The 27,936-nt window shown below is 38.3% G+C and overlaps 1 protein-coding gene across 3 annotated transcripts; it reads right to left on the bottom strand.

The window, feature by feature from the left end:
* Nucleotides 1-3,126: 3,126 nt before the first annotated feature.
* SUPV3L1 (Suv3 like RNA helicase) lies at nucleotides 3,127-26,266 on the bottom strand. Of its 3 annotated transcripts, none has more exons than XM_036924001.2 (15): nucleotides 25,924-26,266; nucleotides 20,361-20,438; nucleotides 19,883-19,990; nucleotides 18,818-18,932; nucleotides 17,479-17,647; nucleotides 15,741-15,852; nucleotides 13,735-13,812; nucleotides 12,554-12,645; nucleotides 10,230-10,410; nucleotides 9,603-9,696; nucleotides 8,676-8,895; nucleotides 7,381-7,461; nucleotides 6,902-7,078; nucleotides 4,254-4,402; nucleotides 3,127-3,615 (listed from the first exon to the last, which is right to left on the bottom strand). In XM_036924001.2, the coding sequence occupies exons 1-15, from the start codon at nucleotides 26,195-26,197 to the stop codon at nucleotides 3,174-3,176; spliced, it is 2,370 nt and encodes a 789-aa protein (XP_036779896.2). In that variant the 5' UTR covers nucleotides 26,198-26,266; the 3' UTR covers nucleotides 3,127-3,173. The 3 variants fall into 3 exon arrangements, with proteins under 3 accessions (XP_036779896.2, XP_036779897.2, XP_036779898.2); XM_036924002.2 differs by lacking the exon at nucleotides 25,924-26,266 and adding an exon at nucleotides 25,787-25,917; XM_036924003.2 differs by lacking the exons at nucleotides 13,735-13,812; nucleotides 15,741-15,852; nucleotides 17,479-17,647; ... (2 more) ...; nucleotides 20,361-20,438; nucleotides 25,924-26,266 and adding an exon at nucleotides 13,037-13,073.
* Between the last annotated feature and the right edge of the window lie 1,670 nt (nucleotides 26,267-27,936).

Below are 27,936 nucleotides of genomic sequence, written 5' to 3'. Positions count from 1 at the left end.
TGCAGAGCTGAAAAGTGCTTATCTTTGGTTTTTAAGACTGTGCATATATTCCTTTGACAAAAATTAATTTTAAAAAAGGCATAAGCTTATTTGGCTTATGTATATAGATCATAGAGATAAGTTAATCTGCACAAGTATGGTTTAGGGAAAAATTCTTATTTCCAAGAGAGCTTTATTTTGAACTTATATTCTATTATTACTTTAAAACTCGCGTGCAGAGGGAATTTTATAGATAGAATGTGATCAACATCCACCTATTTATCAGTTTTAAAAGGAAAACAATGAGTGATGTTAAGAAAATGAAAATGCAACTGTTAAAAGAGAAGAAAAAGATGACTTGTGAACATTGCCAATTACTTAAATTAAAAAATATGTATATGATCTCAACCTGATTATAAGCATTTGAGAAAAAAGATTTTCCAGCAAAGGATTATCAGCTTCACTGTCCTTTATAGGTATTGTCAAATGGCAATTCAAAGTAGTCACTGGAGTAATAAGCTTTTTCCAAGCCTCTAAAAGCACCAGGGGCTTTTCAAGAGCATGATGTGGATAGGGAGATTGTTTAAGAGCAAAGGCTTAAAGGACCAAGTTCAAAAATCACCTTTTCTACCCAAATTTGCCAAAAATAGCTTCTTAAATTTGATCTTCAAAGCCCAATCCTACTTCAAAAGCTTTCTTTTCTCTAGCACTTTTTTTTGCCCATAAAGACAGCTTTTATCATCTTGTGTGAAACTGTCCACTATGCTAAAATGAGATTTTTAGGTAACTGATAACTCAAAAGCTTATTTATAAACATTGAACATGTCTCTGTTCAAGTTTATGTATTTTACAGCTTTGAAATAAAGGAAGGATATAGCCTGAATCATTTGCCCATTTGCTTGTCTCTTAGCAAACCACACCTTTTCAATAAATCCTAATAGTTTTGTTTTGAGTTGAACACACATAGAACGATAGCATCGTGCTTACAGGCTCCCAGTTCTGAGCTGTAGGAGACTGGTGATTTGTGATGACAACGTTGTATGTTTCTGATTCAGAATAAATCACTTTTCAAAAGACAGAATTCTATTTTACAGATTTACACTCATCCACAAATACAACATACAAAGCATTATAAGTCAGTGGCTATTATTCCTAATCAATTATGTACTAATCACATTTCACTAAATTACTCAGATCTGTCTGATGGAACTGAGGTCAGCATCTAAGCCTATGCTCAGCTGAATCCACAGTAATCCAAGGAGAGGTTTCAGGCAAGTACTTCAGAACCTGCTAGAAAAATAAAGTGTGGTTTGGAAAGGTTGAGATGACCTTAGTGAAATGTGTGCTTGGAATTTAGCTGGCCCAGCCCACAAAGAAAGATGTGACATGTTAAACTTGTTGCACAGAAGGAAGACCAGGCTGTTTTTATGGTGACAATTTTAAGCACACTGCAGAGAATTATTCAGGGCCACTCATTATATTTCTCCTTTTGGGTTTCACCTGATTTCATCTTTTAGTCTCTCCTGCCAAATCACAGAGCTCTCCCTGCCCCCAAGCCCCCAGAAAGAGAAAGGTGAAAGGATGAGCTATCACTATTTACAAACACTCTTTAGCTCAATGTTCAAGCAGCCCTTCCCTTACAGAACCCTCTGCCCCCACTCCCCTAATCAGAGGCTTCATTAACATTTAACTTGCCTAAGTTTGCAAGGGACTTGCCTCAGTGTCTTCTATGATTTAACAACTCTGGCCTCAAAACGGGAAAGTGGAATTAAAAACCCTCTAAGTGATGCAAGAACAAATCCATCCCAGTTCAGTTCTTTGGTATTTCTTGAGACCATCTGGTCAGAATAGACTAACATCTACTTTAGTGTAAATTCTACAAGCTGAAATTGCTCAAATGAAAATGAAATTAGTATTTCAAAAGAAATATGCCCTTCCAGGCATCTCACTACTGTTTACCCCCAAGCAAGGGAGAAATATAGTCAGTGCCACTCTTCAGCCTTTATTTCCATGAAAGAAAAGGTCAAAGATTGCCATCTCAACTAGGTGAAGCATCATTTGAACTCTGAACTGAGAAGAAAAAGCCAGAGATGACTAAATTGGCAAACTTGGTTGTTTCTTGACCCAGTTTCAACCAAATCAGGTTTAATCCCTAGGCTGAAGTTAGCCTCAATTTAGCAGTTGCTCAAGAAATTAGTTCAGTTCTTGGAATGGCCTAAGAGCTTAATTCACATCCCAGAATGAATCCAAACCTTCAGGTTCATTTAATAAAACACTTCCTATTAGATACCAGGCCCTGTACGAAATGGCATCTCATCACGTTTAACCTCCTGGACAACTCTAAGTAGGCACTGTTATGCATCTTCTTCAGATGTAGAGACCAAGCCCCAAAGAGATCACTGAGCTGGGAATTATGAGAGAAGCTGAACCCAGATCTGTCCAATTCCAAAGCCGATGGCCTTAAGTTCCTTTTAGTGGTGTCTCTAACCAGGGCTGAAAATTGTGTTGAGCAAGTAGAGGCTACAATGCATCAGACTGGGCTTTGGACATGCGAAGACACCAGCTCTAAAATAGCCGACCACCACTTATCACTCTCTTCTCTTATACTACTTCTTTCTAGCATTCACCTCTGAAATTTTATCTGTTCATTCCACAAAGACTGTGCTTCTACTGTATTCCAGACACTGCAAATACAGCAGTTAACTAGAAGGACAACTATCTCTGCCCTAACTGAACTGATATTGTTTGTTAACTTATTCCAGTCTGACTCTGTATCAAAATACAAATTCCATGAGGGCAGCAGGAACACCCTGTCTCACTTACTACATATTTCTAATACCCAGAATAGCCTTTGGTATATGGATACAACAGACAGAAATGGATGTCAAAGAAATCCCATCCATGACCTCAGCAAAACAATTCACCAAATTGATTTTATTCCCATGCAGAGTTCCTTATAGTGCATTGTTTTAGTGTTATACTACCAATGGCCATTATATAAAGCTTTAAATAAATCTCCAAGACATTCTGAATTTCTAAAATGTTAAAACAAACAGCAATTAATCTTTAAAGATTAACTTTTTTGGGCAAAAACCAGTATAAGATAGCCACAATACTATAGTAGGCAGTAAACGTATATGAAGAAAAAAGGATTTTAAAACAGATTTTTATTTGCAAAATAAAATAAAATAAAACTAATCAGAATCAGGTTCCTTCTTCTTTCTTCTTGTCCCTTTTGAGTAAGCCTCCGATTCTGTTCTTTCTTTACCATGCTCAACTTGCTGCGTCAGCCACTCTTTCTCTAGCTGTTTCAGCATGTCTGCAGTGAGGAGTCCTTGCTGCACTAATCTGGAAGCAAGGGATTTCTTTCCTGTGTTAGGAGAGTTGCTGGGTGGCTCAGCATCTTTAACCCCCACAGTTTTGGTGATGCGCACCTTTCTAGCTTGGCTCTTTAACGTTCCTGACAAACGGGATCGGCTCTCTGCTGAGAAGCTCTCCAAATTCAACAGTTTATGTGTCTCTGAAACTTTAATCAGTTTGGTGATGTTGTGTACACCTTCTTGAATAATGCCATCTAGTTCTTTCTGGAGGTCTCGAATAAGGCTGGCATCTGGAAACATATCTATAAACCGGTAGCTGGGGGAAAAAACATATGTTACAGCAGCAGCTCTCATCTAATCTCAATAACAAGTTCTTGACACTGATTAACTCCAAAAGTTGTTTTTGCAAACCCTGTCCAGGGCCTTTGCTCCACCTTTATTTCTGCCCCAACACACTTGAGGAGTATGTCATTAAGAGGGTGGGTCATCACTCTATCTTAAGTGATTCCAATAAGTTCCACTAGTGAACATGCCCCTCCTTTAAGAATCACTGACTCACAGCAGTACCTCTCAAATGCTGATGTGCAAATGAATCGCCTGGGGATCATGTTAAAATGCAGAATTTGATTAAGTCTGGGGTTGTCCTGATATCTTGTTTCTAACAGGCTCCCAGGTGATCCCAATGCTTTTGGTCCAGGGACCACCATTTACACAGGAAGGATCTAGTGGACCTTCACACCTATCTATCTTAACCAGAATCATAGGAAACCCTTAAGCCATTTTTGGAATGGGTATAAACCAGGCTCAACTGCCTTAATGGACAATAAACATAATACAGAGCACTCTACAAATATATGCCCAATTTGAGAAAGCAAAAAGACCATTCTTAAAACCTTTGATTTGCCCTATTATTTATTTAGAAACATAAGAGCACATAAAGTAAAAATTTGGTACCTTAGCCACAGGTAAAGATCCAAAACATCATGGACAGCTTCAAGATCCATGAGGTCTTTAATATTCTTAGGTGGAAATAATGGCCATTTAATATATCGGCGTAACCATGCAAAGGTCAGGGGCTCATTCCTGCTATACTGCCTAGCAAACTGAGAGAAACATAAGGAAAGAGTTTGGTAAAAGAATCAGAACTTACTTAAGTCTGTTATTAGGGGGGGAAAAGCAAGCTCAATAAAATGCTCTCTGCAGTTGTGTTTCAATAGCAGGCAGTTTCTTTCCTTCTTTATACTTTTCTACATTTTTAAGGACATTTACTACTTAAAAAAAAATACTTTTAAAAAGGGAGAGGAATGATTTCCTTCTTTTTCCAAAACCAGTGCATCAGACCTTGTACAAGAACTCACTTTCCAGGCCCTAAGTCTGTCAACTTGTATGAACATTTGATGTTCTAAGGTCTGGGAAGACTGAACCTGAAGACTCTCATTTCTATCTCTTCATGTAACAGTCCTGTGACCTCAAAATATGAGCTTAATTTTTGTATATGTTAATGTCCTCCCTTATTATAAAGAAACTCTCTAACCAGGCTTGGCACAAGGTTGGTCATGAGTCAAAACTAGTAAAGAGACTCTCTTCCCTGATTAACTCCTGCCTCTTTACTAGCTGAGTGGCTTTGGCAGGTCACCATTCTGTACTTCAGCTTCCTCATCAATCCCAAAAGACCACCATACCTCCTTCGTGAATAGCAAGACACTGTTAGAGAATGTGCTTTGAAAAACCATGCTGCCCCCCAAACAATGCTAGGCATTATTATACATCGCAGTATACTACAGGAGACAGGAACACATTACCATATAAGACCTTTCAAGTAAGGGCTTAAAATCTTTAGCTTCAAAAATAAGCTGATTTCAAATGGTCCAAAGTAAGGAAAATTATCTCTAAATGTTTAAGTTAAGTGAGGTCAGTACCTCAGGCAGGGCTGTTTTAAACAATTGTGATTAGATACTGTAATGATTTTATTACATTCAGTCTGGTGCATTCAAGTAGGACAGCCAAGAAGGATGGATATATGACCACACTCATCTGCAAAGCACAACATGCCAAACACAAGTTCTCTTATAAAGGCAGTGGCTTTAGTATATCTGGCCACAACCAACCAGTGGGAGCCCAGTATGTAAAAGAGCTAAGTATGGCTGCCCAGAGGCGGGGAGGGAGAGATGCCTATCAACTCAGAAACCTCCACCCAGCAACCAGCCCTAAAGGAGCCCCATGGAGCCATTTCAAACCAACTAAGGGGCATCAGAGGCCATCAATGAGATTGAGCTCTTTTACAGAAGAGTAATTAGGGAGATGAAGAAAAAAGGAAAAATCTCTGGATTTCACATTCTAATTTGTAAACAGAACATGCAAGCAAATGTATTGTTCCAGACTCCTTAGTAAAATGCTTCTACATTAGAAGAGCTGTTTGAAGGATGCTATAAATGGGGTCAGAGCCGTGGACTCAAGCTCCATTTAGGTCAATTTACAGCACTTGAGACTTTATTCCACAAACTCCAATGTTATGCTAGCTTGCTCTGCCAAAAACCAGCTCTAAGAAACTCATTTTCTAGGTAAATACCTGGACATGAAACACCCCTCAGACATATTAACGGTAAAGGAAAAAGGCAAGTTGCAGAATAATTCATTGTAACATTTATGGGAAAACACACCCACACAACAAAACTAGAATTTCTACATAAACATATGTGTAGGCAAATATAATGGAAGTCTGCAAGGATATATACTAACTGTTAATAGTAGTTATTATCAGTGGACTGAGATATTAGGGGTGGGAGCCCAACTGAACCTACCTGTAATGTTTAATTTTGTGCAAAGATAATGTATTTATGTATTATTAATGTAATTTTAAAATAATTTAAAACAAATACAGAAATAGGTATGTTAAGAACAGAGCTAGTATGCAGAAGGGTAAGGTCTATAGAGAAGATGGCAGCAAAACTACAAGTCAAGAAAAGATTGGAAGCAGAAACCTCTGGGTTTAAGGAGGGGTGGGCAGGGCACTCCAAGCAGAGGCAACAGGGCAAGCAAGGGCCCAGAGAGGTAAGAGGACATCACAGGGGGCTGGAAGTTCAGCTTTCACTGACCTTCCCTGCTCTCCTTGTTTGGGTGAATCTTGTGCTCCTCAGAGGTCAGAGGCTTGTATCCTTACCCAAATGAGTTAAAAGAAAAGAGCCTGGAACCTTGGCACCAAATTCTTACAAGATAGCAGTCCCGGTTCAGTGCCTTATAATTAAGAAAATGGAATACTATTGCCACTAGTAACCTCTAATCCCTCTCCCTTGCAAAAAATATTATCAAGCATCAATTAAGGACAAACTGTATCATTAGGCAAAGATCCCTTTTCCTTTAAAAAAATTATATTTAATTATTTTGTTTTAGCTTCTTCACAAAGGCTACCATGTAAGCCCAAATACAAAGCAAAATTATTTTTTTCCAAAAAAATTACCTGTAAGAAAAAAAGAGCCACTTTTATATTTAGTACACAGTACCTCATACTGACGGATACTCGATTGTTTTATTTGATAACAAAATAACGTTTGGGGAAAATATATCAACCTGAAACAACACAAAATGTAAAGATAAAGGCTTACCTGTAACAATGAAGAGCAGACAAAGGGCTGTTTTTTGTTGATAGGGGCTGTGCAGAAAACATACCTCACTCGTAGACTTAATGGAATATGTTGAATCAACTCTGCAGAAAATTTAAAGTCATCCATATTGCAGACAAAATACTGCCCATCAACTTGTGAAAAATCTACAAAAATATCCTGGGAGGAAAAAGATACATTAAGTTACTGGACTGCCTAACGGGACATGAAGAAAGTACTCAAGTCTACCAAAGACAATCTCTTTAATCCATAACAGACTTCTAGAAAGGCCTGCTAAATTCATTGCCACGTTAAACTAACAGACTTCACCCAAAACCTTCCCAACCTGAAATACTCAGAGAAAATCCCTCAAGGACAAAAAGTCTCAGAAAATTATCCATTCATGCCTACAAGGTTAACGAGTAACTATCTAACATACCAACGTTTTTAGAAAAGAGATTTAAAAGTGAGTTCCCACTTACAATGAGATTAGAAAGTGTTGTATCAGGGAGATGGTAGGCAAACATTTCAATCTGTTCAGCCGTTGGATGAAGACCAGCTGACTTTTAATAAAAAAAAAAAAACAATTTTAAGCCTTTTTTTAAAGGACAAGTTTTCTTAAGTATTTCAAGATAAAGTCCTATCATCAGGCTAAGATCTCACCAAGAGTTAAATGACAAGAACTTGAGTAAAACAGAGAAAAGCATCATGGCTTTGCCATTCATTACCAACTAGGAAAGCTGATGAGATGATTTAGTAAAACTAACCAATTATACCCACTGAATAATTAGTAAATCTTTCACTTACATCTTAGTTATATTTGTAAAAGCTATGATAATTTGATAAGAGTACTAAAAATGCCTTTCGGGGTCTCAATTCTCTTCAATAAACAAAATGAAGGAGGAAAACCCATCACTTCAACTGAGGCAATGAAAGTGAGATACATACATAAGAGAATGTCTAAGCTGGAGGTCAGCTAGCTCCTTAATGGTATCCTGCAGTGCTAATAAATGCCCACAGGTAAGTATAAGAAAGAAAAAGAAAGAGAGAGTGAGAAAGATAATGGGAAAAAAGAGAGGAAGAGAAAGATTAAGACTATGTGGACAAGAAATGAGGTACACAGGAGGGAAATTGGGTTACATCACTATCAACCACACTCTTAACAGAAGCTACAGAAATTATTTCAACCACAGCTTTCCTCCACAAACTCTTCCTTGAATTATCTTAATTATATTCCCCTTTACCCAGGGTCACTGAAAAATAAGATGAGCCACTTCAAGTGAATTTTCCGGGCAACTTTAAATTGTAAGTTAGTTTGCTTAAAATACATATATGCACTGCTGCCTCATTAACTGCACTAATCAGAATTTAACCTTGTCCTTACTGGCTCAAGTTGTATTGCTTAATGTTGTTTCTGTCCCACTCAAGGGTTTCTTCTACATTCAAGCTCCTGGCAATTTTTCTGTATTCTGACACAGCCGTGTGCCCACATGAGGCAGCTGTGCTCCTCTCCGCACCCACCCCTAGACTAGAGAAAGGACGAAGGAAAACCAGGCGTACTAAACTTGTTCAATCTGGACCTTTCCCTTGCATACCATTCTCTGACCAAGGCATCCCCAAGGCATAAAGTAGGGCTTTCTTGACATGATTTGCATGATATAAAACTTTCTTTTGCTTATTTCCGTTTCCAGTATCTGAGGCAAGAGTCTGGAAGGTGGGTGGAGAAAGGAATGACTGTCTTCCACAAAGAAGAGGTAATTAGCATATTACACCTTACCCTCACAGGATCCACAGGCCTACTCAAAATTTCCTTTAATAAACTGAGGTCTTCACGATTCATTGCTGTAACCTCTCCTTCTTTAAATCTTGAACTGAATCTACCAGCTCTGCCTGCAATCTGCAAGGCTTGAGAGGTGGTGATTGGTTCTAGTTCTTTCTCTCCCTTTTCATTGATACTGGGCTTTATAAGGGAGTAAAAAATAATTCTTCTTATGCTCCTGAAACAGAAACAAAAGTGATCTCACAGAATGCTGTATGAAAAAACCTCCAGTATTTCAATCACAGCATAAAGGCTCACTCCCTTTATAGATTAGGCCTACATGCAATCTTGCCCACTGTTTACAAAATAAGGAAAAGATGCTTGTCAGCAATTCTTTCCCCTTAAATAGTATTTTTAAGCAACTGTGTACATTTACAATGGTCGGACTGTATAGTATGTAAATTGTACTTCAATAAGGCTATAGAAAATAACTTTTTTACAAATAAACCACAGAAAGTGTTCTCAAACTGCTTTCAAAAGTTGACTGCTATTAACAGTTTTGGATAGTTACTTGACTCATAAAGGTATAGTTGCTCTCATTCCACAGAGAGGAATATTTAGGATTAATACTGTTATCCCTAGAGATAATGACTAGCCCCACATGCATAATGGGCACTCACACACCTGTTGACAGAGAACCTGAAAACAAAGCAAAGTAATATAGCAAGTCACTAGTGGGAGGGAGCAGCACTCAGAAGCCCAAGTGCTAAGTGATAGTCTCTTTTTATTCTCTCAACAGGTGTAAGCAAGATAAATCTCTGATCTATACTTTAATACCTGTTCTCCTAAATCAAAGTGTTTGGTCATTCTAATGTCAATAAGAAATTTTTTAAATCGCCACCTAACCCACTATAGATCCACAATTATAAAAAACAAATTACTTACAGATTAAGTCCCATGCCAATTGCATCTGTAGCAACCAGGATTTTGCATGGGTCATCAGGATCATTAAATTTTTTTGCTTGAGCAAGTTTGGTCCCTAAAATGAACAGTTTATGTTAAATCAGTGCTCTCAATCTTTTACTATATCACATGAAGTGTATCTTAGAAACTCTCAACCCCTACTCTCCATTTTTATGGATAAAACCCGTCTTTATATCCTCAAAGAGTCCCTTATCCTTTTTTACAACTCCCTTAAATATCCCCACACAGAGCAATACAATCCCCCTCCACACCAGCCTTCTCAATTGTAAGACACGCTGACAGATTTCAGGACTACAACTGGAAGACTATCACCAAGTTTCTATTTTAATGACATTTCTGTAAGAAATCATAAACTCAACATTTAAAATACAGTCTAGTAACAGCAGCAAATAACAAGAGCTATAAATAGTTGAATACTTCTATCCCTACCAAGATGAACTAGAGAAATATTTGTTTCATATGACCTATAACAAATTACTATATCAAACAACTTAATACACTATCTTTTACTGTGTTTTCTATACACATCTCATCATAAATAGCAAAAATAAGAGATTTCATTCTATCATGATGAAAGACAATGATTACCAGGTGGAAGACTGCCATATATAACAGCCGATTCCAATCCCCGAATTTCAATCTGTCGACTCACAGAATAAATATCATTCTTGCTAAAACATACAATGCAGTCCCCAGGCCGAAGGTTATCTAAAGATTCTAGTGGATGATCCAGCACAGAAATGGGGGTAAGCCTCTTATAGTTTCGAACCTACAATAAAGACATGTATTATAAAATAACCCACCTAACTCGACTTTCTGTGACTATTAAGTGAAAACTTGCAAAGCAATCAAGAGTGGCTAAAAACTGACAAGCTCCAATGCTTTCAAGAGAATATACAGAAAAACTTTTATTTTGATAATGTCACAATCAGTTCTTGCTGTTATTTCTAAATTAATAAAATGTTATACAGGGTTTCATAAATTTTCAAAGCTCTTTCATACATATCTGATCTTTATGGCAACTCAGTTAAGTTCAGAAGGGTTATTAACTATTTCCATTTTATGAGAGTAAAATAGAGCCCAATAAAAGATCAGGCCTGATGAGGATTTTTCCAACTCCAGCCTTCTGTGATTTGCCTAAGAATACAAAGCTAGCAAGAGCAAAGGCAGGACTAGAACCCATAATTCCTTCCACAACTAACTTCCACTAACTTCCCCTGAATGCTAAACACAAAACGAATGAACCAATTTAAAAATATTTCTTCGTCTTATTATAGAACTCTGGTAAAGAAAACAAAAAAGGAGAATTAAAAGGAAACCAGTTATTTCCTACTGTAGGACTTTGAGAAGGGGATACAAACTACCTTTTTTTTTTTCCCCACCCACCCTCCCCCACCCCTCTCCTTTGGTAACCGCTAGTCCCTTCTTGGAGTCTGAGTCTGTTGCTGTTTTAGTCCTTCACTTTTGCTTCATTGTTATGCTCCACAAATGAGGGAAATCATTTGGTACTTGTCTTTCTATGCCTAGCTTATTTCACTGAGCATAATATCCTCCAGCTCCATCCATGTTGCTGCAAATGGTAGGATTTCTTTCTTTCTTATGGCTGAGTAGTATTCCATTGTGTATATGTACCACATCTTCTTTATCCATTCATCTGCTGATGGACACTTAGGTTGCTTCCAAGTCTTGGCTATTGTAAATAGTGCTGTGATAAACATGGGAGTGTATATGTCTTTTTTTTTTTACATTGATTTTTTTTGTTTTTCTTTTTTCTTTTGGTATCATTAATCTACAATTATGAGTAACATTATGTTTACTAGGCTCCCCCCTTCACCAAGTCCCCCCCCACAAAACCCATTACAGTCACTGTCCATCTACAGTGTAGTCAGATGCTGTAGAGTCACTACTTGTCTTCTCTGTGTTACATAGCCCTCCCTGTGCCTCCCCCCACATTATACATGCTAATCATAATGCCCCCTTTCTTTTTCTCCCCCCTTATTCCTCCCTTCCCACCCATCCTCCCCAGTCCCTTTCCCTTTGGTAACTGTTAGTCCATTCTTGGGTTCTGTGATTCTGCTGCTGTTTTGTTCCTTCAGTTTTTTCTTTGTTCTTATACTCCACATATGAGTGAAATCATTTGGTACTAGTCTTTCTCCGCCTGGCTTATTTCACTGAGTATAATACCCTCTAGCTCCAACCATGTTGTTGCAAATGGTAGGATTTGTTTTCTTCTTATGGCTGAATAATATTCCATTGTGTATATGTACCACATCTTCTTTATTCATTCATCTACTGATGGACAGTTAGGATGCTTCCATTTCTTGGCTATTGTAAATAGTGTTGCGATAAACATAGGGGTGCATCTGTCTTTTTCAAACTGGGCTGCTGTATTCTTAGGGTAAATTCCTAGAAGTGGAATTCCTGGGACAAATGGTATTTCTAGTTTGAGCTTTTTGAGGAACCTCCGTATTGCTTTCCACAATGGTTGAACTAATTTACATTCCCACCAGCAGTGTAGGAGGGTACAAACTATCTTTTGCAATTAGATGTATATCAAAGGCCCTAACAACTAACATCTAAGATTTTGAAAACCACAGATTTTTCCTGAGCCTCAAACTTTCAACATTCCTGGTTTATTTAACCTAGAGATCTGCTCAAACTCTAAAGGTTTTGTCAAGAGAACATGAACAATCTCCTGTGCTTTTGGAAGACACAGGGTGTGATGGCCACTCTGTCAGAACTTCAGATCATGAGTTTCAACCAAACATGTATGATCTAGTCAACTACCAGGAAAGGAAGCTTTCTTTTTAGCCAAGCTCTGATTGTGCCACTATATGGGGCCTATGACGTCACTGCCTGGGTCCTCTGCACTATTTGCTATACCACCTTGACAATGAAACATAATCTAGTACCTCCACTTCCTCCCCAGTCGTGTACATAAGCTCAGTAACCAGGTCAATAGCAGCAGATTCTCCACACAAATGGACTTCTTTAGCACAGAGCCCTGTTAAATGCAAAATTTGATTTTTTTTAAGATATAAAATTAAATTTGCAATACTTTACATAGCAAAAATACTTTGTTTGCTTACCTACACTTCCCAACTTTATGAAGCATTTCCATAATTATCTCTGATTCATACCTCAAAACAAACAATTTGCCACCTTCTAGTGGGGAAATATTATCTCTATTTTTATCGATCTCCGGGGTTTTAACAGTTTGGTAAAGGTTTTAAGTCTACTAGATGGTGAAGTCAGCCAGGACTAGAACCTGGCATTCTGATGATCAGTACTAAACCTCAGTACTATATTTGTGTTTTTCAAATTAGGCTCCATGGAATCACTGAGGTGCCTCAGAGCTGGGGGCTAGAGGGTAGAAGAAACTCCAAGCTCCTTACCCCTGAGCAGATCCACTTGCATCTATTTTACATGATCAGTTCCAATGTATACTCTGTTTGGAAAAGAGTCCAGCTATTTGTTTTTAAACTTGAAAACTGCCCTACAACATGCTGACCAAAAATTCACTTCAATATCAAGCAGCAGAAATGTTTATTCATGTCCCTGGACCTCAAGAACGCTACTTCCAGGAGCCTATCATGAAGAAGAAATAATAAAATAAATATACACAGCTGTGGCCACAATATTTTTACTGCAGCATTAATAATGGGAAAATGTTCAGCTCTGTGGAAAAAAATTATAGTATAGCTCTTCAATGAAGAATATGCAGTATTAATATGTGGTGTGAAAAAAATGTGAAACTACAGAACTGAAAAGAAGCATGATAAAAAAGTATATAGTCACAAAGCAGCAAATTTACAAGAAATAAGACTGGCATGAAACACTAATATGTGAATAGTGCTTGTGTAAATATGATGGGACTTGAATATTTTAACTTTAAATGGTTATGCTAATTTTACAATAGGAAAAATGGACTTCTCGTTGTTAAAATAAGATTTAGAGGAGGCTAACTTTTTTGTTTGATTTGTGTCAAAAAGAGAAACTAGTTGGCTCTATTTGGTAATGCCATGCAGATAGATAAATGCATCTCAGTGCAGGTGTAACACAGCACAGGGCTTACAGCTTTAAGACCACCAACCTAGAAGTGCTCTGGTCCAGGCCCATCCTCTGGCTGGATCTTTAATCATCTGAATTTCATCAATCACAGCCACTTCATCTTAAAATAAAAAGTTATCATGAGCAATACAATCTATTTACATAAAGCAAATTACAACACCAAATTTCAAGCTTTCATCACCACTATAATCATCATCACCACTCACTCAGTGCTTCTTTTCTGGCATGCTTGTTCTAAGTGCTTTGCAATTATAACTCATTTAAACATACGATGTATTACCTCTATCTTAAAAAAAAACAAACTGAGGCCCAGAGAAGTTCAGTCACTGACCCGAGGTTACACAGTATGTGCAGTTAGTAAATATAAGATCTAAAAATAAGAAATTCAAACTCAAGTCATCTAGCTCCAAAGCCCATACCCTTAGCCACTCTACTGCACTGCCTCCCAAATTGCACAGGCTCATTTGTCCTATTTTCTGCAATCTCAGAGGTAGCCTGGAGCATCTGCCTAATAAGAACCAACACACCTACAGTATCTACGGTAACACACCACACTTTGGGTGGCAAAAGAAAAAAAGTACCTATGCTTACAGGAACAAGGAGTAGATAGCCCTGCATTAAATGAAGCATCTCCATATCTCTATCACAGGACACAGACAGGTATCAGTAGTAGCATATGGAATAGAAAATGTAATTCCCTGAGCTCCACCTATACTCATTCTTAGGGGTTTTGAACTCATCATTATAGCAAAAATTAGTGTCTCATTTTATTTTCTAATACCAAAATGCCAAAATAATAACCATATTATTTTATTCTCTTTAAATCACATAAATTAAATTTTAATTTTCTTCCCAAAACACCAAGGAGTTGAGGAGAGCACATTTAAAAATATTCAGTATGTCCACAATGATATTTAGGGAACAAAAGAAAGCTAATTTTATAATGAAAAACTATCAAATTAAAAATAATTGATTGTATCTGGTTATATACAAACAAGATTAGAAAAGAGGTGAAGAGGGAATTTTGATTTATAAACTTTTATGCTATTTGAATTTTTATAATGTATTACTTTATAATAAATTAATTTTTTTAAACTATCCCTTTACTCAGAAAGATTAAAATGAAAAAAGCTACTAAACTGTACATAATATATAACTCCTATTTTATTATTAAATAAATACACACCCACAATGCACACATAAATACATGCATACATAATATGAATACAAACAGAAAAAGTCTGGAAGATACACACCACAGAGTTAACACTTGTTGATTCTGGGTGGGTGGGACTAGGAAATTATGTATGTTTTTTTCTTTGTGTTTATTTTATATTTTCTTTAATGAAGATATGATTGCTTACATAATAAGGAAAAAGTTAATTTTCATTTAAAATATTTTTAAAGCTACTTAAGCAGAAGTCCATTGCAATGCTGTAATATAATAGTAAAAACTTTAAAAACTTAAATATCTTTTAATAAGGGAATGAATAATTTTAGTCATAATTTGAAGTACCATATATCAGTTTAAATGAATAAACTTGATATACATATTTATGATACATATATATAAAACAAGACTAGATCTAAAACCATGATGGATAGAATAAAAAGCAAGTTGTGGAACAATTATACAATATGATAATAATGTAGTTTTAAAACACCATCTATAGTATTGATAGGTAATATGTATCAGTGATACAAAAAAAGACAGGAAAGATATATACCAAGTAATTGATAGCAGTTGGGATCAAAAGAGGGGACAGGAATTGAACTGGGAAGTGGTACAAATGAAACCTCATACTTGCTAACATTTGCTTTTAAGAGAAAAAGGGAAAGAACATCAAAAGCAAACATGACAGAGATGGCATTTATTAGTGGTAGTAGGTACTGGGTATTTATTGTACTATTGTCTTTGCCTCAGTTTAAAAGTTTTTTTCATAATAAAACATACATTCATATGTTCATTTGTATTTTAAAATAAAAAAAATACTCAACTATGAAGTTTTTAAAATGGCATATACATACAAGGAGTTGTAACATTACACATCTCAACTGTACAGGCAACATGGGCAGCCTGTTTCCCATCCGGCTCTACTGTCACACGCTCTTCACCTGTTACCAAGTCACACGGTATACCCTAGGATGACAAAAGGAAACCTGGCATTATTTCCACATTGAAAACAATGGCAAAAAGAAATATTGGATGTTTAATGGAATAGTCTATCCATTACCATCAAATTTTTTTATTTGTCTAATAGCTGAAACAAGATATTCTCAATCCTTTAAAAAAATTTTTATTAAAACTAAAACCCACTCCCTCACGTAACCTACATAAACATGGAAACATCTTAAATCAGCTAAATGCTCAGGTAACAAAAGCATGAGAAATTGTAGCAGTTACCCTTGTTAACTTTGTATATTTCTGTACTATTTCATTTAAGATAAAATGAATTGTTTTTATATTCAAGAAGAATATTTAAATAAAATTTAAGAATGTAGAGATATCTTATTATAATTCCTTGAGAAGAACTAACATCAACGTATGGTGTATTAAGAGTGACCAACCACCCTGGTTTGCCCAGGACTGAAAGGTTCCTTAGAATGGATGATTTTTGGTGATAAATATGGGAAAGTCCAGGCAAACTGAGACAGCTGGTCTCTCTATGAGCCTGAAACTAATCATGAGGAAATGTTAGCTACATCCAAACTAAGTAACGGTTTACAACACAACAGACCTGTAGACTTCCAAAATGTAAAGGTGTGAAAGAAAAAAAAAAACTGAGGAATTGTCCAAGATTAATGGAAACTAGACACACACGATGATAAAATATAGTATAGGACCCTAGATAGAATCCTAAAGGGTGTGGGGAGTGGCAGTATTACTGGACAGACAATTGGCAAAATGTGAATATGAACTGTGAATTAGATAACAGTATTCTACCATTACTGAACATCCTGCTTTAGATAAATATCATGTGGTTATGGAAAATAAAGTCTTCATTCTGAAGAAATATTTATGGGTAAGGAGGCATCATGTATATATATATAACAAATTATTTAGAACAAAATAGAGAATGCAAATTATCTACCAACACTGGTTAATCTCACATTATAAAGTCATAATAAAACAATGAACCAAAATGTGGCGCATTTAGTGAAATGATGCCTCAGATTACAGAGCATTCAGTTCTTTTCAGGTTTGAAAAGGCAGCTTCAGTCTTTATCATCAGTTCCTGTTGATAGCATCAGGTGTCTAATCTAAAAAGGTAAACATCGTACAGCAGATTAACTCTGAGGAGGCAGAGGGATTTAGAGGGAGTTTCAACTGTATGAGTATTATTTTATTTCTTAAAAAAGTAAATAAAGCAAGTATAGTAAAATGTTAGAATATGATAGGAGTTTGGTAGTGCATTTAAGTTATTTGTATGTTATTATCTGCATATCTCTGTATATGTGAAATATTCTGTAATACTGTATTTCATTCAATCTAACACATACATTTTTTCACATTTCATTACCTCTAACATCAGGATACATCTTAACAATCAATGGCATGTCAGAGTTCAGCTGACAGCATCTTTTTATTTCTCAGGTGTACATAAACTAATGGTGCATCTTACAGTTGATGGCTTCTTAGATGCAATTAAGTATGGCAATTTTTTAAAATAGTAAATTACTATATATGCCCTTCCACCCCCTCCCATCACTTTTCCTCTCCCCAAAATTAATAAAAAAGAGAGTAAATATTTGGTAATATACTGACAGCAGCATTACTCTTTTCGAAGATTTCATGTGCCAGTAATTTTAAAGGGCCACAATACACTCCAGATCCTGCTGACAAGTATTTCTGGATTGCATGATAAGTCTTTCCACTGTTTGTGGGGCCTGAATGGAATATTATCTTCCGCTGTATGGCTCTGGCTTCTGGGTACCTAAAACACGAGTAGGTAAACAGCTTAATCCCATTAACCTCAAAATCTATCCTGGCAAAGGTATCAATAAAAAACAAATTTCAATGAAACATCCTCTTAACATTCATAAAATGGCATCTCTGAAAAACTAAACTAAGTGACAAGCTTTATATCCATGCTAAAACAATGACTGTTTTCCAAGAATGGCATTTACTAACCTAGAGGACAGAAAAATCCAAATGCAAGTTATTATCTTGGATACTTTGGCCATTGTACGAATTCCTTTTCCTCAGGAGTTACTTAAAATAACTAACTGCTATCAGCTCCACAGATATGCTCACATCATTTCCATAGCTCTAAACACATGACTCTGTAAGCAAATACTTCCAGCCTTCTGAATTTCAACATACACAGTAAAGACTGAGTCTTCTGCATCTGGCCATGATGAATGGTACTGGACTTGGCCTCCCACCATAAACAAGTAACACAACTGTACAAAATACATGTAGCAGCTGCTTAAGGACACAGCAACAGGTGGTGTAGGGCTATAAGCTCTGAAAGAAGGAATGCTTGCGATGAGCCCTACTGCACCCCCAGACAGGTGGAACCCAAGCAAAGTATGATAGCCCCAGCGAGCTGGGCAAAAGAGATAAAATTCAGAGTTGCTGAATCAGCTGGAATCCAAAGGGCAGACTGTGGAACAAAAGAAAGGGTGCGCTGGAGGGGGGACCCTCAAAGATGGTGTGGGAGTGCCCTGTGAGTCCTTGGCCAAGCGTTGGGTTGAAGATGGACAGGGACTGGCAGAGAACAGCTTGCTGAGGGCTTGAGCAGAAGTTTCAAGTAGCAAAGTGCTAGGACATATTGGAGTTCCAAGCACAGCAGGGTAAAGCGCTCATTAACAGCCCTGGCACTCAGATGAGACACCAGAAAGGCCACACATGAATTGTAAGGACAACACCCTGAAGTTAGGGCTACTCTATTTCTGCCCTAATAAAGCTTAAAACCAAGCTTGGTCAGGATCAAGAGGAGACACCAATTAACTGCCTGCTAATACTGCCTATTTTTCTAGGGAAAACAACACAATCTAGACTTCTTATGATTTATCAGCCCACATACAATAAAAAATAATAATTATCACTAATTTCCCAAAACAAGACTGATAATTTCAAATCCACAAATGAAGAAACTAACCAGTTAGGTGGTATTCTTAAGTCACTGATTTTACGTAGATCATCCTTACATTCCAACATAGGAAATATCTGTTTCGCGTGTCTCAAGAAAAATGGAAATAAATCATCCACATGAGCTGAAAAATAAAACACAGTGTTAACACGGACAATCTACATGTTATCCATAACAGAATGAGTGAAACCTTTTCTCTGAGTCAGCTAAGGTAGGGGGACATTGCCAAGATGAGGAGAAAAACTCTGGAGGAAGGAACTCTATCCTTTTCAAAGGTCTTGCTTTGTCTTACATTTTCCTCCTAATTTCACTTACAATTCCTCAAAAACAAACAAACAAATAAACAGCAAATTGAATGCCAACCACGGTGTTCTACTCCTCCAATGCAAACAGGTAAAGATCAGCATTGGTAAAAGTTAAATTAAAAATAAAGAACCTGGAAATACATTTTAGAGAGAAGGCCTGTGTTTACTGAAGAGAAATACAGGTGGAAACATTTTTTATACTGGAAACCACTAAGAGACAAAACATGAAAATGAACTGATTCCTCAGCAAGAAGTATCCACAGTTTAGTGGCTCTGAGGAGAATAGGACCCTGTCCTATTCTGCTTTGTACTCAGGATCTACCTCAGGTAAAGATCTAACAGTCCAATAATTTAAAAAATAAACATAAAGCCAAACCACCTATGTAAACAAAATACTGATGTTCTTACATATTTTTCTTTTATAGCAAGAGCTTTGTCCTGACATGAGTAAGCAAGAAGCCAGCAGCAATAAGAGATGGACCCTACCTTGTGTGAGAGTATGTTTCACTGTGGTCTGTATTAATACACAGTGGAGAAGATGGTGATAAGCCAAGGCCCCAGTCTTCCTCCAGTCTAGGACAGGAGTGATTTAATAACTAGTCAGAGACCCACTATAAAAGCAAAAGGGCCTAGAAAGCCTTTTAGGAAAGCACAGAGGATGTTAATAGGGCTTCCTCTAAAACAAATAAGCCCTATCTAGAGAAATAAACATGAAGTATGATAGAAATAGAAAGTACACTCAACAGGATTTTAAAAAGTAATCACTTGCCTGCACTGAAACAAATATCATTCAAAATAATGTGAATGTCCACATCCAGGGAATGAGATTGCACGATGTAATTTCGGAAGCTTATGAAAGCTTGGTGGAAGAGACGAGCTGTAGGAAACACACAATCAAAATAGGTAGGCCTTAGTTTTCATTTCATTTCTCATTTTAAAAAAATATACATCACACCTAACTCATCAAAGTATCTCTTTTTTTTGGTAGTACAGCTGTTTATTATGATCTGGCTAAAACTGAAATCTTGGCACGACATGAAGGAACGCTGAACACACAGCTCCTTTGCCATGTGTCTGGCACACCAGGTGCATCTTGCCAATCTTCTGCCCAGAAAGAAGCAAAGATCAGGGACATCCTCCACATGACAACTATGTTCTTATGTCCAGGCTACATAAGGCCCCACTCAATACAAAGTTTAATCTAAAAGTAATAAAATATCTCTAGTGGATATTTTTACAAGCCTTACCATCAAGTCCATAATCAGCACCCAGTTTCTGAATTTCTTTCCTCTTGTAAAACTTGTCTAAGATCTTCTTTACTTCATCTGGAAGAAAGATACCACAATTTAATGTTTGTGTAACTTCTGTTTTCCAGAGAGAGAAATGCCCAAAAAGCAAAAGAAACTGAAGTCCTAACACTCCAGGTAGCAGATCACTGAGCATTATGAGAACTGGAAGGTTCTAGATCACAAGCTCTTTATGGCTGAATAGTGCAATGGAGTGTCCAGAAAAATTATGAAGTTAAACAATGTAGTATTCCTGTTATAATGCAGAATAAGCAAGGTGCTTCAGGATTAGACATTGCCCCTAGCCTCCATCAGGCCACTTTTAGAAACCTATGTTCAGTGCAGGTTAACAACCATTCTGAATACCTAATAGTGAGCAGCTGGAAGGTATCCAGGAAGACAACCAGGACTGGATCACCATGCTTTTATAGGAATGACTAAAGCAGCCAGGGATGACCTTTAGTTTGAAGAAGATGAATTTTGGGAGACCAGATTACACTTATTTTATTCTAGAGGGCAAAACTAAAGTCAGTGGGAAGTGAGGGAAGCAGTTTCAGTAGAACTTACACAAGAAGTTTCTAACAATTAGAAAAGTGAAAAGGGGTTGCCTCATAAAAATGCCAGCACCTTGTCACTGGAAGTATTCAAGCAAAGCTTAGATAACTGAACTTCAAGGATAATGGCAGAGAAATAAATGACAGTGCTGTAGGGAAGGCATAAACACATGCCTGCTGAATTAACATACTACTATGAATCAATAATTTCATGGGTGAAAATATATTAAATTACTCAAGCTAAGACTGTATAAACACTGTGCATGTTAAAATACTACTGCATTTAATCTGTAGAGACAAATACCTTACTGATCCAGCTACACACACTGCATTTCTGGGAAGGCAAGCCAAAACTGAGGATAGTCTTTGCCCAAAAAACACAGAAAGGCCATGTGGCCTGTTTTTACCTCCCACAGAAGTACCAACTGCATTTTCATGAGGCTATAATATACACAATTCATTGAAGAAATTATGCCTGATTAAAGCATTCCATTAACAAAACTGTGTTTTGCAGAACGAGGTAATTTCAAAACTGCTAGTTTAGCTACAAGATTTGCCCACAATAAATATGAGATACATACATACATTATCTCCTATCACAGGCAGCTCTCCTGATATTTCTGGGTTTCTGTTGCTTTGTACAAGCAGGTACAAACACAACAGTTTATTTGTATCAGTAGTGGAAAAGTCAGTTACAAATAAAAGATTGGAAAAAAAGCACATAAAATTCCTTAGGGAAATTCTGCTGACTTATAAACCTGATACAAACTGAAGGAACCACATTTATTTAGAATTGACCCATTTTCTGTTAACTAACACTCCAGTGTTATGCAAGAATCATGATGCTTAACTCAATTTAAAATGCTTCAAAAGTGCAAGGTTTCTCATGCTAAGTGAGAAACTAGTCACAAAAGACCACATGTTGTATGACACTGTTTATATGAAATGTCCAAACAGAATGTGAATTGCTGGTTGCTGTGGGTTGGGCAGTGGGGTGTGGGGGTATGAGGAGTGACTGCTACTGGGTATGGGATTTCTTTTTGGGGTGATGAAAATGTTCTAAAATTGGATTATGGTGACACTTGCACAACCCTGCAAATACATCATTTAATTGTACATTTTAAATGGATAAACTTTATGGCATGTAAATTACATTTTAAAGCTGTTTTAAAAAACAAGTACTTCCCACACAAAAAAAGTGAGGTTTCTCTGTACTGACACTTTGTAGCACTGAAAAACAATTTTAATCTACTACAGAAGTATATGGAAACATAGTTTTTGTTTTTCATAAAAATTAAGCTTTTAAATGTTTCATTGTTCTTAACAGAATGACCTGATTTTTGGTCATAATTGCTTTTCATTAAAATTAACAATGATTAAAGGAAATATTCTCTGGATTTCAGCTACAGTAGAAATGACTCAATCACTTTTAACCAGGTAATAACTTCTTTCAGGTTTCCTGCAATGGAAGCCTGGGATTTAATATTGCTATACTGGAATTCAACTACATTTACTAAAATTAAGAGTCCCACTATAAACTCTAAGCCAGCTGCATTGTGTTTTAAATGATTACATATTCTTTTGAAGAGAAAACAGAATGTTCAAGATGGTGCTTCAGAATGGGTTCTCTTCTAAAATGTAACATACCTCACATGAGCCTTTATGCAAAAATAATGATCCACTTCACTCACTCCACTTACACCCTGATGGTGAACAAAGTAACTATTACCCCAGCTTGGGACTATTGCTGTAGCTTGGGACTGCTTAAACATTTTTTTAAATGTTTAATTCACTCATTTCAGTGTTCTCACCAGTAATTAATTAGAAGCCCATCTCAATACACCAAAGCTACATGCCCACTGGAGGGTTGGAGAAGCAGATGGGAAGGTATGCAAGTCAACCTCTTCGTAACAGAATTGGAAAGGCCAAAGCCAAAGGTCGAAGCAGGTGGAGAGAAGGGATCAGAACAGGTTAGAAAACCTCTAGGATCAAAAAAGGAAAAGCAGAATCAATCCTGAATAATCATAACAAAGAACACTTAGCAGCATTTAGTTCTTACCCCTTTAGTATTACAACTAGTACTACTGTCCTCATCACTGAATATGAAGATGTATTGGAATACTGTTCTTGTAGTGAGAGGAACTTGTGGCAAACCCTTCATATCTTCACAAAGGGAACTATAAAAAGTGATACTAGGTTTACTGTAACTGCCAGTACTGCAGCAGAGAGGTGCTTCAGGCCAAATGCTTCTGACCTTTCTGCACCTCTCTCAGGTGACGGGTGTGACAGCAGGCTTAACACTGAGGGCCCTACACCCCTGATACTCCTGCTTCAAATTACAATGCTTTTCCATAAGATTCCTCTTGAAATCAACAGCATGATTCTCATCCAGGACGCTAGATGTGCTCCAGAAAAGCATCACCTAATGGCCTATATAATAGCTATCTCCATAATCGGACACCCCTAAGCTTTACATCCTAATTCTGTACTTTATGTTATGCCAGAACATATCAGTCCAGATGTTTTGACAAGCAACCTTCCCCAAATTCTGACCTGATTTCAGCCAACAGGGAGGTGAGTGGCTTCAACCCTCTTGCTACACTATGAATCTAAGTTTCAATCCGCCTCTACCCACGTGCCATCACTAAAATCTGAGGAAAACACCACAACCTGTCTAATTAATCTAACACCCTCTCTAAGAGTTGCACCTGCTAATAAAAGCCACCATGAATATTATTTGTTGATGTAAACATGCCAGTGATGAATCAGAAACCAGAAGGACATCAAGCTCTGGAGGACTCCCATGGCTGATCTCAATGCCCCAGTGCCACCTCCTCTTCACTGCTCCACCCAAAGCTTTCAGCTTAGTCAATTTGCCCAGAAAGAGAAGGACCACTCTGCCAACAGAGGTTAACTGTACTTCACTGCTAGAACTTCCAAACAGTTAAAAATTCCAAAGTGCCCCAAATACTTAAAAACACTGCTTTGGTAGAGCCAGCTGATTATGAGTAGATATGTTTCTAAGGAACTTTACACCAGTTATTAACAGACTAAAGGGGGGCTTAGAAAAAAAAACTCTTACTTAAATCCTCCCATCAACCTATAATATACAGGTAGGGTAGATTATTTGGGTTGTTAGTTAATAGTTTCCTCAGTTTCCACACATCATAGATTTTACTGCAGGGTGACAACCCACCAACTTTTAATTCCATTTTTCCAATAGCAAATGTTCAGTACAAATGATACTAGTTTACATTTGTTCATCTCTTTACACTTTTCAAAATGCTTTGCCAAACATATTATAATTTTCCCAATCCAGAGATGTAGGCAGAGAAAACAATATTCTCATTTTATCTATTAGACATGGAGAAAAGGTAAGTGAATTGTAAATCAAGCCAGTTACTTAAGTGCTGTATGACTATCATACATATGCACCATCTTTCTACTTGTAGTCAACTAGTACAGTGCCTGGCACATAGCAGACATTCAATAGGTATTTGTTAGGGAGATAGACTGTCTACCTCTTTTTTTTTTTAAGGGTTATTAGGAAATGAGTCACATACATGGAATGGTACCCATCTCTAGCAAACACTAAATATTAACAATTGCTATTTAAAAAAAAAAAAAGGACCCACAGGGGTATTATAGGCACAGAATAGTAGCATGTGTAAAAGGCCCTGGAGAAAAGTACACATGTCATCAACATGGCTGAAACATGGAGAGTGGCATGCAGTGAAGCTGGAGAGGCACCCAGGCGGGAACAGGCAGGGCCTTACAGTCCAAATTGGTGATCGAGGACACTTTTAAACTGTGAACGATGGAAAAACATTAAACAAGTTTTTGCAGAGAAGCAACATGATTAGATCTTTCTAAAAGAACATTCTAACTGTAGGTAAAGAATGGATTAGACAGACCAAAGGTGTTCAAGGAGACATGTAAGGATATTTCAACAGTCCTGTCAAAAGATAAAAGCTGGTAATTTAGGCTAGGTCGGTCGCAGTGGAGGAGGGAAGTGAATTAATTCAATAAGTACTTATGAGGTAAAATCAAAAAGACTTGTCAGCTGGACTTTCTGATTATTAGATACAGGGGGCGAGGGATAGGAAGAGCCCAGATTTGCATAGTTTTGACCTGAGCACCTGGAGAAGGAGCAGAGGGACGGTAAGTTGTCTTAGACATGTGAACGTCAGTGCACATAAGAAATCCAAATAGAAATATCTGTAGGCAGCTACATGTACACAGGTCATGCAGCTAGGTCCAGGGAAAATAAGAGGGGTCCAGGCTAGAGACAAAGACCTAAGAGGAAAACTGACTTGAGGGGACAGGGGAGAGAATGAGCCACCCTCGGGAGAATGCAGGGCTGCCACTTACTGCTAAGCAACTCCTGTCTCTGGAGCCTACCACCGTGAGCGAGGACCCCTTATCATGTCCTGCCTTGCATTACAGTGGGTTATCCATATGTCCTTTCTCCCCATGAGACTGTTTAATTTTCGGGAGCGCTGGACCTGCATCTGGTTCTTCTTGGTAACCACCATACAGCCTTACAGTGTCTGGCTGGCGTAGGTGCGCAGTCAATGACAAAGAATCCTGAAAGAAGTCCTCCTCTGGCTTTTCACTGCCCCACTCCTTTGCCCCTTCTCAGGGACATTAGTTCTGGGCAGCGAGGGAGGAACGTAGAAAGATGCTAGAAAAAGCGGTCGTCCACCTAACAACCAAAAAAAAGGTGAATCGACCCATTACAAGAGGGTTTAAACCATTCAAGAGGGCAGTGAAAGGGACAGCACATTAAATGATCAATAAGACACAGTCACAAGCTTTCAAGGGCTCACAAACCAGTGCGGGAGACCAACACTGACAGGAAGATGACAACGCTCAAGGGGTGCATGGGTCTCCAGGGTGTAGCTTCCTGATGGAGGCGCCACGGCCCTGCAGACACCATCCCCGCCGCCCTCGCTAGCTTCTCCACTCACTCTTGTCCAGAGGGCGGGTAAGCTCAGCCCCAACATCCCCATCCGCGCTGGGGCCCTGAGGTTTCACAGTCAGCGGCACGAACAAGGACGTGTTTGGGGCTTTGGAGCCTCCTGATGCAGAGGAGGAGGCTGAGGCAACGGCAGGAACGCGCCCCAGGCTTCCAGAAAAGGGCCCAATGTGGGCGCGAAGGGCAGAGCAGATAGCTGCCCGGTGTCCAGCCCGGCGCCTCGCCGGGAGCCGAGCCCACAACAGGGCACACCGGGGGAAAGACATGGAGGCCGCAGGCACTACGCGAGTTTGGCTGGAGCAGCCCGGGAAAGCGGCGGAAGGCAGTGACGCACAGCCCAGCACCTACTGTCCGGAAAGACCCAGACTGAGCAGGGGGCTGCCCAGGAAAACGCCCAACCAATAAGGAAAATGTAGTGCCTAAGATTGCTCGTAAACGGGAGGAAAAGCTTAGAAATGAAAAACAGGAAACGTAAGTTCTTTCTCTCTTTCTTTGGAGATTGAGACCAGCTCTCTATAAATAAAAGAAAATAATCAGGCACTTTGGGGATGTCATGGATGAGAGGAGGGCCCTTTAAGTGCGTCACAGGAGGCGAGGTGACCCCGTGGGTGAGCACGTGTTTCAGAAACACGTGGGCAGCGTGGTAAGCGGTGCAGGCAGCACTGATGGTAAAGAAATCTCGTGAGCTGTGGGCGCCGGTAAAGCTTGCGGAGCCCGACACTAAAGAGCATTTCCCAAAAGTTTATTGGATTAGTTTTCGTTTTCTGACAGACCAGCGTTACGGAACATAACTGATCTGCCTTTCAGGAACATTGCTAAGGAATTTTGTCCTAGAAGTTCTTAGGTAAACCCCAGTATGATACATGTGTATGTACTTTTAACGTGTATAGTTTGTGTACGTCATCCTAGCTGCTGATAGCGTCATACTGCATAGCAAATACGGGTCCTGTGTTCTCCGGCCAAAGTTTAGTTTTATTTGAATTAGTTCGATACTCTGTGATACGTGGTTTCAACTAAATTCAAAATATACTGTTAGGTTTTTTCACATCTCCCATTATGCTTAAAACATTAAGATCTTAAGACTTGTAGGAAGGTGTCATGCAATATGTAATCCTGTGTGTCAAATAGAACTCCAATAACCAGTTGCTATGTGCCTTTGATTCAGAGTACTTTTTAAATAACAGGGATACAAGTTGACGTCTTGCCCTCAAAGTGGTTCTGATCTGGTTTTGGTGATGCGAACGGCACACGTTGCATAATGCAAATACTTACCATCTTAAACTAATGAGAGTGCAAAGAAAGGAACAGTATCAGAGCCTTAAGGCGATTTCTTTCAGTTTTAAAAGCAAGCAAGACAATAGAGAAGTTTGAAGGAAATTCTGGTCGGAGGAAACTATGCAAGCAAAGGCTTAACAATGGAAAAGGTATATTGAAAAATTTTAAAACAGCAGGGTTAAGGCAGGCCTTGTTCTGCGTTTTGCAAATAGTCATTAAATTTTTGGGAAATCAATTTATAAGGTGTCTGGGATAGAATGGAACTGATAGGGAAAGATTTACAAGGACAGCAATCTAGCCCAGGTGACTCCCCTCTGTCTCGCCCCCCTCCTCAACACAAACAAGAAAGAAACACTCCCTTGGTTTCCCTTTCTGCGGAGCAGCGGTTCCCAAGGTTCACTCCCTAACTCCCTCCCCCTTGCCTGCTCGCTTGCTCTGCACGAACGAATGTTACAGATACAGAAGCAGAAAGATATATATTGCTCCCTTTGCCTCTGTTCGGGGCTCAGACTTTGGGGAGATTACTTCCCTCCGAGCCCGCCGGTGTGAAATAAAGCCTCAACACTCCAAGACCTCCTCCGAGTGCTGCTTGGTTCTTCCGTCAGTGATCCAGTCCAGGTTTTTTCAGTATTTTCTAACCGAACAATCCTCCCACCCCATCTTCTCCAAAAAAACCAGAGGGAGGAAAACCAGTTGTAACTATAGTAAAAGTTCTAGCTGAAGATGGTGG

This window comes from Manis pentadactyla, chromosome 8 (assembly GCF_030020395.1).
Source record: "Manis pentadactyla isolate mManPen7 chromosome 8, mManPen7.hap1, whole genome shotgun sequence".
In the NCBI taxonomy this organism is placed as follows: domain Eukaryota; kingdom Metazoa; phylum Chordata; class Mammalia; order Pholidota; family Manidae; genus Manis; species Manis pentadactyla.
The sequence above is the reverse complement of the archived record's forward strand: the minus strand, read 5'-3'. Positions and strand labels throughout refer to the sequence as shown.